Source organism: Helicoverpa zea, chromosome 27, assembly GCF_022581195.2.
Source record: "Helicoverpa zea isolate HzStark_Cry1AcR chromosome 27, ilHelZeax1.1, whole genome shotgun sequence".
NCBI lineage: Eukaryota > Metazoa > Arthropoda > Insecta > Lepidoptera > Noctuidae > Helicoverpa > Helicoverpa zea.
Window position 1 is genome coordinate 2,444,860 of NC_061478.1, and position 16,938 is coordinate 2,461,797.

General features: G+C 37.8%; 1 protein-coding gene across 1 annotated transcript; it reads right to left on the bottom strand.

The window, feature by feature from the left end:
* Positions 1–2,256: 2,256 nt before the first annotated feature.
* On the bottom strand, positions 2,257–10,989 carry LOC124643275 (putative ATP-dependent RNA helicase TDRD12). The gene is made up of 3 exons (XM_047182182.1): positions 10,591–10,989; positions 7,335–7,978; positions 2,257–6,676 (listed from the first exon to the last, which is right to left on the bottom strand). The coding sequence occupies exons 1-3, from the start codon at positions 10,860–10,862 to the stop codon at positions 2,379–2,381; spliced, it is 5,214 nt and encodes a 1,737-aa protein (XP_047038138.1). The 5' UTR covers positions 10,863–10,989; the 3' UTR covers positions 2,257–2,378.
* Between the last annotated feature and the right edge of the window lie 5,949 nt (positions 10,990–16,938).

Genomic DNA, 16,938 nt, shown 5'->3' on the forward strand with positions numbered 1-16,938 from the left:
AACAATAGGGTCCTGTTTTAGGACCCTTTAGGTACGGAACCCTAAAAAAAGATTCTGGGTTCATTCATTTATTACGATTACGAACTCTGGTGGGAACTATTTTACTTGAAAGTACTTTATTATAGATATGTATATTATTTTATAAAGAGCAAATCCTAAAAGAGCTTTTCAGTTTATTAACATGCCTCATGCGCACAAAAACCCTACTAAACGGTTGGCCGGACAAAATCGCATCGCAAAAATTAATATCGAGCATGAATTTTTTTGTGGGACCCCTTAACAAGATAAGATATATAATTATTACATAAATGCTATATATATTTAAGACTAGGTCTAAAAAGGAACTTTTTAGGAATAATTCGGTTAAAAGTTGCACTGAAATAACAATATTGTTATTATTTACCTAAAAACGAACTAAAAAAAAACAAAAAAAAATGCAACAATATTGTTGTAAAACTATGTGTACTAAATGAGTATTTAAAAATGTACCATATACACATTTTGATAGCCTTTCAAGTGGATACCGGATCGGTGAGCAACCCAATTTATTCTATACTAGATTTTGCCCGCGACTTCGTTCGCATGAAATAGACTTCCGACAGATTTCGGCAGATTCCGGATTGACCAATAGATGGCACTGTATGTCCGGGATAAATTTTATTTTTTGTAATAAAAACTATCCTATGTCCTTTCTCAAGTGTCTTTTCTTCACGCCTAAACTACTGAACCGATTTGTGTAAAATTTGGTACAGATATAGTTTAGAACTTGAGAAAGGACATAGGATAGTTTATTTATTTACAAAAATTAAAATTTTAAACTAAACATCTGCCGGAAGTCACTATTCCACGCGAACGAAGTCGCGGGCAAAAGTTTGTGTAAAATAATTCTCTCCGAATAAATATCAGAGATAATTATTGAAATAAAATTACTTTATCATCATGCAATTTCATTGCCATTTATCACAATTTACTTACAGTAAAAGTAAAAATATAAAATTAAAAAATATATACAAAAGCCATGAAAGCTGAGTGCTTAGTGCGAGTTTTCGTGAATTTTTTTACGGACTCACATGAGAGCGCGTATACTAAGATTTGTATGGAACAAAAACAGCTCCACCTAGTGTCAAAAATTGGAACCTGTTTTTGTTCCATACAAACAGTGTTGCCAACAGTTGTAGAAGCTTACCACCAGAGTCAACTTTTAAAACCACCAGAAAACCACTAACAAAAATTTATCCCACACTTAAAATCACCAAATTCACCACTAAAAAAATATTGTTTATATTTTATTGTAACCTAAAACAATTTAATCATCCAAAGATGTACTCGGCAACGATAGAAAATTAAAACAGACAAAGCATTACATCTGTTTAGCAATTCATCCGACCCGATCCGAATCCTTCACAAATTATAATCGGCGTAGTAGTTTCACAAATTGTTTAGTTACGCATTTGACCAATGAATGAGTACTTAATATAATTATATAGTAGTCGTTCACCTTTTTGTTTTGTAGATGCTTTTTTGACATTCCGTGAGACTTCAAATCTCCATAGTAACTCCTTAAAGTTGTACCACAAAACTTACATTTCGCTACTTGACCCGCAGTACTTTCAACATTTCGCCACTAAATAGGGGACTTAAACCACCAGTATTAGTGGAAAATCCACTAAGTTGGCAACACTGCATACAAATCTTAGTATACGCGCTCTCATGTGAGTCCGTAAAAAAATTCACGAAAACTCGCACTAAGCACTCTGGTCTTTATTTTTCACGGTTAGTCGTTTTCCAGGTTTTTCACCAGTGTCCTGTTAAAACTGTTGCCCTTACCGGGATGAAATATAGCCTATGTTACTCGATTTGTTTGTACTCTAAATGCTCCGAAACTACTGGACCGATGTCAAAAATTATTTCACTGTTAGAAAGAAAGCTACACTCTTCCAGAGTAACATAGGCTATATTTTATTCCGGTACGGGCAGTAGCTCCGGGACGTGGGTGAAACACAGGACAACTAATCGTCATCATCCTCCGAGCCTTTTTCCCAACTACGTTGGGGTCGGCTTCCAATCTAACCGGATGTAGCTGAGTACCAGTGCTTTACAAGAAGCGACTGCCCTATCTGACCTCTTCAACCCAGTTACCCGGGCAACCCAATACCCCTTGGTTAGACTGGTGTCAGACTTACTGGCTTTTACTACCCGTAACGACAGCCAAGGATGTTCAATGACCGCCGGGACCTACAGTTTAATGTGCCATCCGAAACACAGTCATTGGTGTCTAAGATATATTTGGAAAGTACATACAAACTTAGAAAAGTTGCATTGGTACTTATACAAGATAAGTTGGTTCTTTGCGTACTAGGCCACCACGACTCCCTCGGTTAATAGGAAAAAGTAATATCATCCTCCAAGTTATCATCGCTGTCACTATCAATTTGATCAGGCAACATTTTTTTTCTGTCATCTAGAATAACTGATTCTTCATCGGAAGTAACTTCTATGTTCTCTATGTCATAAGCTATCCATTTTTTGATGGCTACATCCCTTGTTAAAGACAGCCAGTTACTTGCTAATACTTTCCAGAGCTTCACTAGTATGTACTGACCTTTATTTGAATGACAAGATTTATTCAAACTCACAACTCCATACAACTCAAAATCGAAACCGTATTTTGTATCATTTGCGTCAGCTGAAAACTTTATATACCTTTCTTTAATTACAAGGTCATACTCATCAACTATTATTTTGATTTTTATTGTAACCGTATTATTGTTTTGGCACCAAAGCAATTTGGGTTTGCTAAGTTCGTCAGTCTTAATATTTTCTGTTTTTAAAATAGGATTATTGTTTAATTTAATTTCTGTTCTGTCTTTCGTTCGTTCTTTCTGTGTCTCTTCTATAGGGGCAGCTAAAGTATTATCATTCCATTCCGTTTCTGGAAGTTCTTTTATGCCCACAACTTCGGCTAAAGGGATAGAAGATAGTTTCCCTTTATCATCAGAAACCAGTTCAAATTCATCGGAATCATCGTCCGATCCTACTAATGGAACTGATCTTATAATATTGTTTGAGGGTTTCATGGAATTAGGTTTGTTATTTACTTCAGAAGTTATTACTGTCCTAATTGGAGGTAAAGCCACATTTTTCTGCTCAGTTGCTCGCATAGTATTCAGTTTGTCATATACACTACTAGGAGATGTTATTGCTGGTCTTACTAGAGACACATTTTTCTGCTCCGGTGCGTCATCAGAATCAGAATCAGACGATTCTTCTGACTTTCTTTCAAAACCTAAATTGTGTAGCAGTTCAAATTCTTCGTTTTCCTCAGCCAAATTTTTATCGACCAACATCTGGTTTATAATAACATCTTCTGTGGAATACGTGTCTATTAGGACAACGCCGTATTTGTGACCTTCAGTAAATTCAGCTTTTTCTTTAGTGAAATATTTAGTGTACAATTGTTTGTGTTTATCGAGCGAATCGAAACACGAATCTACAAAGAAGTTGGTGCTAAAGTCCGTCCAACTATCACCGAATGGTTGAATGCCTATTAACCTACACTCTATAGCTTGGAATGGTAATCGCGTAATGAGTTTTTCAGTGATCGGCAGTATTTTGTTAACAGAAACGTCACTCGATTCAGCTTGATCAACAAAGAAACATTTGACTTTACCATTTTTAACTTCACTGTCTATCCTGGCTCTTTCATAAGTGGCGTCACCAGGCAGTTCAGCTATAACTATATCTCCAACATTTAAGTTTTCTACAGGCTCGGGATTTTCATTAACATATTGCTTAATATCACTTACTAAGGTGTTTAAACACGAGTCAAATTTAACTGGCCTCACAAAGAATTTCCATGGGCTCTCAGCATCCACAAAGAACACTGAAGAAAATTGTCCGCTCTCCAAATGTGCCCATCTTGGTTTAGGCAATATTTTAATAGGATTTGGCTCTTCAATGCGAATGGGTTCTTCTTTAATCTCCTCACAAGCATAATCGCATATTTTACGTAAGTTTTTAATATGATCAGGATTTTGCATAGCGTGATTATCCAAGAGTTCCTTTCGAAAATCACAATAGACAACCACTTCTTCTAAGGATGACAAATTCTGACACGCTTCCAGTGTATCTACTAAAATTACGTTACCTACGACCATAGTTATTTGACCCCTCATATAGAGGTCTTCCTTTTCCTCAGTAATTTTTTTTAACTGGTACTCAGCTAGCTTGGAGAATGTTACGTCTTTATCCTGAGGTATAAGATTAGCCAGTATGACAGTAACAACGTGGGTTTCTATACCCTTTAATTCATCTGGCAAACAGTAGAGCCAGGTGTCGCGAGCTATTTCGTACCTTTCTTCGTCGATAAGTTTAACTAGTAAAAGAGTGGGTCTGTTGTTTGTGGTTTTTAATACTTTAGCGATCTGACAACGAGCAAACAGATTCTGTTTTAAGGTAACCGCGCATATGTCTCCTACTTTAGGAACGCCGTACAGCCTCCTATTCTCTTCTTTACTGAAGTACATACCCATTTTGAAAGACAACAAGCTATAAGTTTGTGCGTATTTTACGGTATTCGTTTTAGTGATGCAAGATGTTATTCTAGCAGAATAATATATAGCTGAGTGATAGTGCAGTATTTGGAAGATAATAGTACCTTCTTTCGGCATCCAAGCCTTAGGCGTGTCGTAATCTTTAAATATAGCATGTCTTTCCATACAGTTCCAAAAATCTGGACATTTACCTAGTGACAAAAGTTTTTTGCAAATTGGCACAAAGTTTTGAGCTTTCTTCAGATTCTTTTCGGATAAAACTGTTGAGCTTATCTCATTTAATACTGGTGATACATTATTTGTACATCTTTTGATAAAATGAAGAATCTTTGGCAATTGTTCTATATTAGTATCGTCGAGCAATATTTTAATTTTTATCTTGGTCTTTTCGTCTTTAAATACGGAAGGATAATTATCAATCAATACAGCAAATCTTTTGCAGAACATAGAATATAGACTGGGCAATGAATAATGAATCAAATAGACAGCGTCCGTTACGTTTAAGTGGGTCAAATTCCCGTCAAGGCAAACCAAAACAGGCCCAGAAACGGGCTCTTCATAATCTTTCAAGGCTTTATCTAAATTATACAAATCTTGCACCGTCATTGTGCTATCACAGGAAAACACTACATACTTCAATTTCGTCAAAGTATTTACGAGTAATTTGACTTCGTCGTCAGTTCTACAAACTATCACAGTCATTTTCGACCTATCAATGTCTTTCAAAAAGTTGATAACTGCCTCTACTTTAGTCTCTTGTTTAACAAATTCAACTGAAGTAGGTACTTTAGTATAAGGGACACACTCTTCGAATGCGCTGATGCATATCACGGAATCTGGTGCTTTCCTAGCAAGAGTTGCCATAAAATCACACCATACCCTCGAAACTATTACATACTGAACTTTCCACTCTTTATTAGCTCGACTTTTAACGATATCCATAACCTTAAGAAGGCAAAACTTAAGCTCTTTTGTATAAACTTTGGATACACGTTCACAATCGTCGACGACAAAAGTGGACAAGTTATGAAGATCGAGACTAAAATCATCCTGTATCAGACGGACTAGCATAGTAGGGGTGCAGATGAGAATATCGCATCCATTCAAAAGTGAGGTGGTAATATCAAGGTCGCTCATGCCAGCGAAGCAAGCGAGAATCTTCGCTCTGTGTAAGAACATTTTGCAGACAGTTTCCACGTTTGTCACAGAGTGAGAGGTCGCGCAAACTATGATGCAGCTCAGACCGAAATTGTTGGGCATGTTCTTGTAATCGCTGACTAACCGGCATACTGCTGGTAAATAGCCCATAGTACTACCACTGTTATAAGGACCGATTAGGAAGAAACTGTGCCCACGCATTATGGTAGGCCAGGAAACTGTTTGAGGTCTCATCGGCTTCTCAATACCCATATTCTTAAGTACCATATGAATATCGTCACCAAAAGGAATATCCCTCATATTACTAACTGGTTGTATGCGGTTATTTTTCTTAGTATGTACCATCAAAACAGGACTGACTAACTTGTCAACGAATATTGAGATACTACCGTCTAAGTTTCTAAACGGGTTAACATTCCATTTATTTACTTCTACATCAAAATTTTCCGGTTCTGGTTCGGAGTTAACAACTTTTTTTGACCTATTACGACTGAATTCTTCTTCTAGTGCAGTCAAACTTTCAGCGTCAGACTCTAAATCACATTTGGAACTATCTTTATCAGAAATCGAAGATAGACTGTCATTCATTTTAGCTTTTTTTTCTCCGAGATATTTAATTTTACGTCTCAAAGCAGTCAATGCACTATTTTGACTAGCAGTTTTACTGTCACATTTTTCATCATTAGGCAAAACATTTTGTGCTTTAATTTTCTTTAAAATATCCAAATTAGTTATTTTCAAGTTTACCTCAGAGTCTGTGTTTGCATACACATCTGGATTTTTTTCTTCTTCTACTTCAATTTCTGGTTTTCTTTCTTCTACCTTCTTATTGACAGAAGCTTGTAAATCTTCTTCCTTTTGAGGTTTTAACATACGTGAAAACTTTTTTAAAGGAAGGCCTGCTGGACCAATGGCTATGAAATTCTCTTCTGTAGGTTGCCACTGCTGTTTTTTGCCTGATGACGCTGGAAAAGATTACAAAGTATTGAAATGAAAGAATTTTTACAAGGTTTTAGGTGAAATAGAAGAATACCTATAAAATACAATTACGAATTCTGCACATTTTGTCGTTTTTAGTCTTTGCCGTTCTGCCAATTCTTACTAAAATATGATTGCGATTTTAACCCCGTTAGGGCTCAGAGAGGAGAGCAAATACTTAAGACGTTGTCACGCAGACGTTTGGCTCCCATTGCATCTCACGCAGCTGATCGGAGCCGACTCCGGTCTGTGTGAAAAGAAAAATGCGCGCCGATGCTCTCCGAGCCGGTCTATCTGAACGGACCCTTAGTCGGGCTCTCACGCCATATCTGCTAAACTGATTTAAACAATGTACGATGTGTATCACAAATGACTTAGGGCTTAGGGGGCAGGGAAATTATTAATTGAAAGGTTGTATAGAGCTTGAGAAAGAACTTAAAAACTAGCCCAATTTTTACCCAGGTAGATAAAAAATTTGAAGCATTCTGGATACTGTACCTATTCTGGAATTTTATTGAAATTCAGTTTGCAAATGAAGTTATTCTTTTTCTAGCTCACTTTATAACTTCTTGTCATCATCCTCCTGCCCAACTTCTTGTAAATGAACAAAAAATACTCTAGAAAACAGCCTTTTTAGATACTTACCTAGCTTGGTCTCATGATTATTGTTACCATCTCCTTCAAATAAAACCTTGTTTGCAGGTTTTGGATTATCAACTTGGTCATCAAAATCACTTTTGTCCTTGGTACTGTCATCAACTGTCTGTACTTTTCGGTTTTCAATTTTCTGCGATCGTAACCAGTCCAACTTCTTTTTCATAGCTACACTAACTACGCTAGATGGTCTAGAACTCCTAAAGGTGCTGGCTATTCCAGCGGAATCCTCGTCCACATCTTTGCAAAGCTTCAAAGCGTTAAGCTTGTTTTTAAGAACAGTTTCCATATTGCGGCCATCAGTTATATGAAGTTTTCTAGAAGCTAGACTGGTTTCTATCATCTTAGCTTCTTGTAGTACGAACGTTTGGCTTTTTAAGACTTCTAGCCATATATCCTTCGGTATTTTTCGAGATTTATAGCCCTCTTCTATTTGCTTAATCACTTCGTGTACGGTTAGGTATTCGAGTCTAGTATCAAGTTGGTTGTCCCGCAATTCCTTGTGGAAAAGACACTCGTCTTCAAATCCGAAGCCAGTGTCGACAATTTCATTGAGTATGTTGACCTCTTTACCGTCTTTAAGAATAACTGTCAGCTCTCCATACTTGTGAATATTGTCTTCGAAAATGGATGTTCTGTAACAACGGTTTTAAGAAATTATATATAAATAGCTTCCGCCCGCGGCTTCGCCCGCGTAGAGTTCGGTTATACCGCGTTTTCAAGAGAATTCTTCAAAAGTCCGGGATAACTATCCTATGGTCTTTCTCAAGGTCAATCTCTGTACCAAAGGAGATTGGTCGAAATGTTCGGATCTTGGTCTACTGTCCCTCTAGTAATGTGTCGTATATCATTCGAAAGGTCTCTTTAAGCGCAAAATTTCGTACTAAAATACTACTCACCAATTGTTAGTACTTTGGATGTTAGAACATGTCAAAAGTTTTTATCGATATTTGCTATCAAGACAAAATACCCCTCTAATGGCATCAGGAGTACATAACAGAAGTACATAAGGGGAGTATATTAACTCCATTTATATACTTAAGATGAGTATAATATATGAGTACATAAGACGACTACATAAGAGAAGTACATAAGAGAGTACGAAAGAGGAGTATATAACAGAATTGCATAATAGGAGTACATAAAACGAGCACATAAGTGAAGTATATAAGACGAGTACATAGATAATTATCTCCTCGTATGTCCTATTATGTACTCCTATTATAATAGGAGCACATAAGAGAAGTACATAAGACGAGTACACAAGGGGTGTAAATAAATGGAGTACATAAGGGGAGTACATAACAGAAGTACATAAATGAAGTACATAAGGAGTAAGTATATAACAGGAGTACATATGTGGAGTATAACACGAGAGACATAACAAGAGTACATAAGACGACTACCTATATAAGAGAAGTTCATAAGAGAGTACATAAGAGGCGTACATAAGAGTGTATAAGACGAGTACATAAGGGAGTAGTATACATATAAGAGGAATATATAAGAGTACTTTTACTTTACTTGTTCCAAGGTACTCAATATTATAAGGTATTTAATTTTTTCAGCTCTGTATTATATAAATGAAACTTTCTGACAGACAAGCATGTGTACTGTCTTCTATAACCCTATTTCACTAGTCCAAATGCAACTTTTCTTATTAACATACCTTCCACTGATTGTCAATACATTATTACTACGAGCAGATTTGAAACGTAGTTAATATTATTACACTAGCTTCTGCCAGCGGTTTCACCCGCATAAAAAGTAGCCTACAGCCTTCCTCGATAAATGGGCTATCTAACACCGAAAGAATTGTTCAAATCAGACCAGTAGTTCCTCAGGTTAGCACTTTCAAACAAACAAACTCTTCAGCTTTATAATATTATAACACGTTCTTACTTCCTTAATACTAACAAATGACAGTTGCACTAATACAAGAAAATGCTCAACATAAAATTAGCTTTCTATTGATATATCACTTAATGCTAGAGGAGAGGTAGACCACAACGCTCATTCTCCTTTTATTAATAGCAGTTCAGAGGTTTAGATGTGAAAGCGTAAGACAGACAGACAAACAGAGTTACTTTCGCATTTATAATATTAGTAGGGAAGTAGGGATTTGTTGTTGTGGTGGCCTAGTGGGTATAGGACCAACCTCTCAAGTATGAGGGCGCGGGTTTTATCCCAGGTCAGGCAAGTACCAATGCAAATTTTCTAAGTTTGTATGTACTTTCTAAGTATATCTTAGACACCATTGGCTGTGTTTCGGATGGCACGTTAAACTGTAGGTACCGGCTGTCATTGAACATCCTTGGCAGTCGTTACGGGTAGTCAGAAGCCAGTAAGTCTGACACCAGTCTAACCAAGGGGTATTGGGTTGCCCGGGTAACTGGGTTGAGGAGGTCAGATAGGCAGTCGCTTCTTGTAAAGCACTGGTACTCAGCTGAATCCGGTTAGACTGGAAGCCGACCCCAACATGATTGGGAAAAAGGCTCGGAGGTTGTGAAGTAGGGATTTGGCCAGTGAAATAATGACCAAGAGCCCCAACCTACAACTCAAGAGGCTCTCTTTCTTGAAATAGTGGGCCCTTACAACCTACCTTAGAATATTTATTTTTTTACACAAAAAAACAACACATTTTACAAAAAAAAAAACAATGTACAAAGGTGGACTTAACGCCTTAGGCGTTCTCTACCAGTCAACCTTAAGGTGGAGGAGAAATTTCATGGCAGGTGCACTAAATATATAAGACAAGTCGAAAATATATACATACATAGACTTATTATACATACACATATGTAAATAATATTAAATAAACTTGAAGACATATATAAATAACACAAAATTAAATGCAAAGTTGTGTCAATTCTGCAAACTCTGGTGAAGATACTCACGAAGCTTCAATTTGAAAGTGAATCGGCTAATTACCATCCTAATATTCAAATTGGAAAATTGTAATAGGCCACTACATAGATTTCCATTAAGATTAGACTCCAGAGTAGGAACTTAATAAGGGGTACCTTTTACACAAAAACATGTTAAAAAATAAACCATTTCTTTTTGCCGCCGATTTTAATTTTTACATAAAAAAAAATATCAAGGCTTTACCTTTAGTTAGTACCTACTGAAATGGAGTTCTGTGGGTATTATTATACTTTTCTTTTTCATAGAAATGATACCCTATTATAATTCATACTTTCTGGACAAAGTAAGGTACAAAAGAAATAAGTATCAAAAAACATACTTTTTGTCGATGTAGGTTGGAGAAAACCAAACCTCGGCGGCTTCTCGCAATGCTTTCTTCATAGGAATAACTGCTGCTGGCATCCACGTAGAGCAAGACTCAGTTTTCACCACGCAATCATCTCCAATAGTTACATTTTGAGGCATAATCCCATATATTCCAATTTGTTCGAAGAAAAACTTATCTTCCTCCCCTTCTTTGTGAACTACCACCCATATTAAGTAGGGATTAATGTAGTGGAGCACATCCACTTTATACTGGTCAAGCCCCATTTTCAATAAAAAGTATACTTAGCAATAATTTTGAGTCTACTTGAAACTTAACTCCAACTAGTCGGCAAAATATTTCAAAAACATGGTCGGTCGGCTTCCGAGAACCGGCGAATGAAATGAAACCAAATTGAATGAACTTGAATGAACTAAATAATAGTGATGTCTTTAATCGGTGTCATCATCATCATCCTCCGAGCCTTTTACCAACTATGTTGGAGTCGGCTTCCAGTCTAGAGATGGGTAACTCAGGAGTGATAGATAAAAAAGATATGTATCTTTCCGTTCTTATCACTCACTCTTTGTATCAGTTTAAATCCGAATGTATCAGTGTATCTTTAACAACTCATTCAATCCGTCGTCCGTTTGTATCTGTGTTGCACTGGCACACACAGCGTTGAGCGGCTGGCGTCACGGTTTCTCATCGGAAAGTCCAGACATCTCTTTCGCACTTCCCTACTTAGAATGTTTTGTCTCACTTTCTCGATACCGAGAATAAGTGTTTGACCATTATTTTTATTTATTTATTCGATTTACACGGCTTTAACAGCCAATTACATAAATCGTAAACTTAAATTTAAAATGAAAAATAGAAATTTAAAAAAAAAAAAAAAAAAACTTAAAAATATTATAAACTGATATACGAATCTATCTATCCTAAACGAATCTATCACTCTTAGTTCGTACTGATTTAGTGATACATTGGATTGAATTGAACGAAGCGAGTCACTCTGAGCAACAGTACAATGTCACTCGCGGATTCGAAAGGATATAGAGATACAAAAGAGTGATACATATCCCAGTGATCAAAAGATACATATCAATCTTTTCTTTTCAATGATACGTTTTTCCCATGTCTATTCCAGTCTAACCGGATTCAGCTGAGTACCAGTGCTTTACAAGAAGCGACTGCCTATCTTACCTCCTCAACCCAGTCGTCCCTCCTCACCTCAACCCGGGCAACCCGATACTCCTTGGTTAGACTGGTGTCAGACTTACTGGCTTCCATAGACATAATATAGTAAACAGGACTGCGCACCTTTACCCAAAAAACGAGCCGAGTGAAACAGTTAGTACGGAGGCCGTCTGTCCCTTTCTAATAGGGAGACTATTAATGCAGATGCGTAATTGGTGGAATAAAAATCCTCCGACGTCAAATGGATACTAAAAGTCTTAAAGTCTTCAAGAGGGTCCAATTATATATTTAATTTTATAAATTCACACATAACAAGCTTTTTACAACAACTGACATTACATTTTTTTTTTTACACTTTTTTCTTCTATCAATTTTTGTACCTAAACCAAAGAGGTTGTACATACAATAATACTTTCCCTAATTGATGAGAAGTATTTGTGTGGCTAATGCATCCCAATCCTCTGTCGTAAATCCAGTAGCCGAGGTCTGAGAACTGCCTTAGTAAAGACATCAGCCAGCTGATCTGTTGACGCTGTCTTCACAACCGTCAGGGTACCTTCTTGCACCATTTCCCTCACAAAGAAATGTCTAACACGGATGTGCTTTGTCCTCTTATGGAATTCTGGGTTGTGAGCTAGTCTTATAGCAGCCTTATTATCCACTTTAAGGACAGGTATCTCTTCTAGATCTGTCATTACTGCAAAAATTCTTTGCAGCCATACTAGTTCTCTAGCAGCTTCACTAGCAGCCACTATCTCCGCTTCTGTTGTGGATATAGCAACTGTGGCTTGCCGTTGACTAAGCCAAGACACAGCAGCACCAGCGTACAAACATACTACGCCAGTAGTTGATCTTCCAGTTGTAGAGTCTCCTCCGTGATCAGCATCACTGTAGCCTAATAGCTGTTTAGGCTCACTTCCATATGTCAATCCGAGAGAGATTGTCCCCTTCAGGTACCGGAATATTCTTTTAACTGTGTTCCAGTCTTCCATTGTAGGATTCTCTAGCTTACGAGAGGCTACTCCCACCGCATAAGCGATATCTGGACGAGTGCCTACCATCAAATAAGCAAGGGCGCCGACTGCTTCTCTATAGGGAAACTTCTTTTGTTCTTCTGCAGGGACCACTTTCCCTGACTGAATACCTTCTTTCTCTATAGGAGTAGAGACTGGATTGCAGTCAACCATCCCAAAACGCTCTAATATCTTCTTTAAATAGGCTTCTTGATTGATGGTTATAGAACCGTCACTTGCGGTCTTAATTTGAAGGCCTAAATAATATGAAGCTGGTTTGACTGTGATCTTTAATTTCCTATTCAGATCTTCCAAAAAGCCATTCGCAAACTCTGCGTCTGTAGCAGCGACTAAACCGTCATCAACATACAGGGTGATCAGAATTTTCTTCTGGCCAATTTTCTTAGTAAACAGACAACAATCACCATCACTCTGTTTGAAGCCCATTTCTAGTACTATGTCCTCAAAACAGATGTTCCAGCACCTTGGTGCTTGTTTTAAGCCATAAAGACTGCGATTTAGGCGACACACTTTCTTGGAACCATCACCATAACCATCTGGTTGCTTCATAAAAATGTCCTCCGTCAATTGTCCATTTAGGAATGCAGTGGCTACATCAAACTGTACAATATGCAGTTTTTCTTGAGCACTAACACTCAAAAGTGCTCGAATTGTAGCATGTCTAGCTACGGGGCTAAAAGTTTGGTCATAGTCCAAACCTTTCTTCTGTTTAAAGCCTTTTACAACTAACCGCGCCTTATATTTTTCAATAGAACCATCTGGATTTCTTTTTATTCTAAATATCCATTTACATGGTAGTGCCTTCCTGTTGGGCGGTAGTTCACATAGACTCCATACATTGTTTTCCAATAGCGATTTCATTTCGGTGTTTAATGCCTTCAGCCACTCATCTCTGTCTTCTCTTCCCAAGGCTTCTTCGTAAGACTCTGGAAAGTGATCAGAGTCAATGAGGCAGATATAATCCTTCATCCGCTGTGGAGGTCTAAGAGTTGAATGGTCTCTCAAATTATACCTGTGAACTTCAGGTTCTCTAATCTCCTCTTGAGCATCAATAAACTCTTCTGCTTGATCTGCTTCTGAAGTATCTTGAACATGATCTCCTGATACAGCCTCGTCATTGTTAGCTGTATCATACTCTCCCTCTAGAGCACGTTCATTAGTCTCATTATCACGAGTTTCTGGCTCTCTTATTGGTGAACTTATCTGCGTTGGAACATCTTCCGATAAGATCACTCCCTCTGTCTCTATCAGATCGAAATCTCCCTCTGTCTCACTGCTACTTGGTTCATTAGTTGGTGGTAAATCCATTTCTTCTTGAAGACTTGGCAATGCAGTTGGGATTCTCAATTCGATGCTTGGACTAAATATGACATCTCTAGATCTTTCGGTCTTTTTTCCATTCCAGATGCGATACCCATCGTCGTTATCGTATCCAATAAGTCTGCCCTTAATAGCTTTCTTCTGTAGCTTCTTCCTTTTCTGCTTAGGAATGTGGAAGTAACATTCACTACCAATTACACGCAAGTGAGAGATCTTCGGCTTCTTCTTATGCCAAAGCTCATACGGTACTTTCCCTGCTTCTCTAGTGGGTCCAGTGCGATTGAGAACATAAGCAGCTGTATTAATAAGCTCTGCCCACAAGGCTTGTGGAAACTCCTGTCCCGAGTGCATGTATGATCGAGCGGTTTCTACTAAAGTCCTGTTCTCTCGTTCTGCGCACCCATTTTGCTCAGGGGTGTATGGCATCGTGAGTCGCTGGATTATTCCCTGCTTGTTAAGAATATCTCGTACAGCTTTATTGTCGAACTCGCCACCATTATCGCTCAATAATGTTCTAACTGTATGTCCAGCGTTTTTAGCTTCTTTTAAGAATTGACTAAGCTTGTCCTTTACTTCACTTTTGTTGCGAATGAAGAAAACGTGACGAAACGCGGAGTAATCATCTTTAAAAAGAACAAAATAGAGATGTTTGCCATAGCTCTCCGGGAATGGTCCGCATATATCAGCGTGTACCAGCTCTCCAGGCATATTAGCTCTTTCTCTCTTGCCAAACTTCAGTCGCTGTGCTTTACCATAGATGCATCCTTCGCACTGTATATCACTCTCTAGATTTAGATTAATCCCCAGTTCCCTCTTAACAAGATCTTTAATGTACTTCTTGTTCTGGTGACCAAACCTCTCATGATATAGCTGGAGTAAGCATGATGGATCAACAGCATTAATTTGTACAGGTTTACTCGGTAGAACTGTCTTCATCTGTAACTTATACAGTCCACCATTATGTTCCCTGTTACCTACTGCAATAACCTGACCATTTAGTTCCAATCTGCACTCTTTAGTTGTGGAAATAAATGTACTGTTTCGCAGTTTGTCCTGTGCAGCTAACATAGATAGCAGATTTTTCGTTAGTTTTGGCACATACCAGACATCACTTAGGGTAAGCTTCATAATTTTGCCGTTAACATTTGTTTCAACCACCACAGATCCTTTCCCTTTTGCAGGAACTACGGTGCCGTCTGCCGTCGTTACGGTGTGGTTCGACCCAAAGTCCTCATAATTTATGAATATATCTTCCCTATTGGTTACGTGAGTTGTGGCACCATTGTCCACATACCAATGTTCTGCATCTTTATCCTCTGAGCAAGTATATATCATTAGCGTAATATTCTGCACTTGCTGCTTCGTCGACGTAGACTGTGAAGGTGGTTTCTTCGGTCTGCCATCTTGGATCCACTGCTTGCAGTTCTTGATGCGGTGTCCCTTTTGTGAACAGTACCTACACCTCAAATTCTCGTCTCTGGATTTTATTTTTAGCTGCGGCTTAGAGGTAGAGGCGAGCACTTCTTCAGTCTCTTCTTTGTGATTACCTAGTGCCCTCTCGTACCCACAGAGTTGTGCTGTTAGTGTTTCTATGGTCCTCTCCTGTTTGTTCAACAGCATCCAGCTAGATTTGAAGTTGAAAAATTTTTCATCGAGGGAATCCAAAATTTTACAAATCAAAAACATATCTGGTAACTTCATATTAGGATCAGTCTTCAAAATTTCGGCATTCAAATTGTTCCAGATGTTCTTCAGTTTTGACATCATTGTCGACACATCCCCCGAACTATTTTTATAGCTGAAAAACTGCATGCATAACGTGTATGCGCGATCTTCGGACTGTCCATCAAATAATCTATGAAGTTCCTCCCAGACTTCATGTGCTGTCTCGAACCTCATGACTTTCATCAGCGTCTCTTCGGTCATGTTACTGGTCATTATGAGCAGGGCGTTGCTGTCTGCCTTCCTATACTTCAATAACTCTGTGTTATAGGCCATCACTGCACCATCGCCTGTTCCTAAAATCGGCTTCCGAAGCTTTCCTTCTGCTGCCTCCATGGCGCCTTCTGTGCCACGCAACATTACGGAAACTTTATACTTCCATGTAGCCCAATTTTCACTGCCTTTGAGCTGACCGATTTGAATTTTAGTTGTAAAATTTTCCATATTGACGGGAAAGATTTTCCGCTGGCCCGTAACCTAATGCAGATGCGTAATTGGTGGAATAAAAATCCTCCGACGTCAAATGGATACTAAAAGTCTTAAAGTCTTCAGGAGGGTACAATTATATATTTAATTTTATAAATTCACACATAACAAGCTTTTTACAACAACTGACATTACATTTTTTTTTTTACACTTTTTTCTTCTATCAATTTTTGTACCTAAACCAAAGAGGTTGTACATACAATAATAACTATGAGATTAAGCTATGTGAGACAAATCCGAATTTGCTAAGATTATTAAACACAGATTGGTATTGATATTTAAACTTATGCAGTTTTTGACCTTAAAATACTAATATAGGCTTTTAATAATTAGCGGGAATTAGCAGTATAAAAGCAGGAAGATTCGAAGTGAAGACTGTTTTATTTTGTATTTTTGCTTCACACATAGACTGCTGAGCCGTTTATGTCGCCTTTCTTCATTTTTTGGGAAGCTATAACAATAGTACAACAGTTTTAAAATCCATCACCCTTATTTTGACTCATTACAAGAATTCATGGGCACCCTAGTTGTTTGATTTACGAAAATGTTATTATTAGCTAACCTGTGGAACGATATATTGCAACCACCATAGGATTCACTT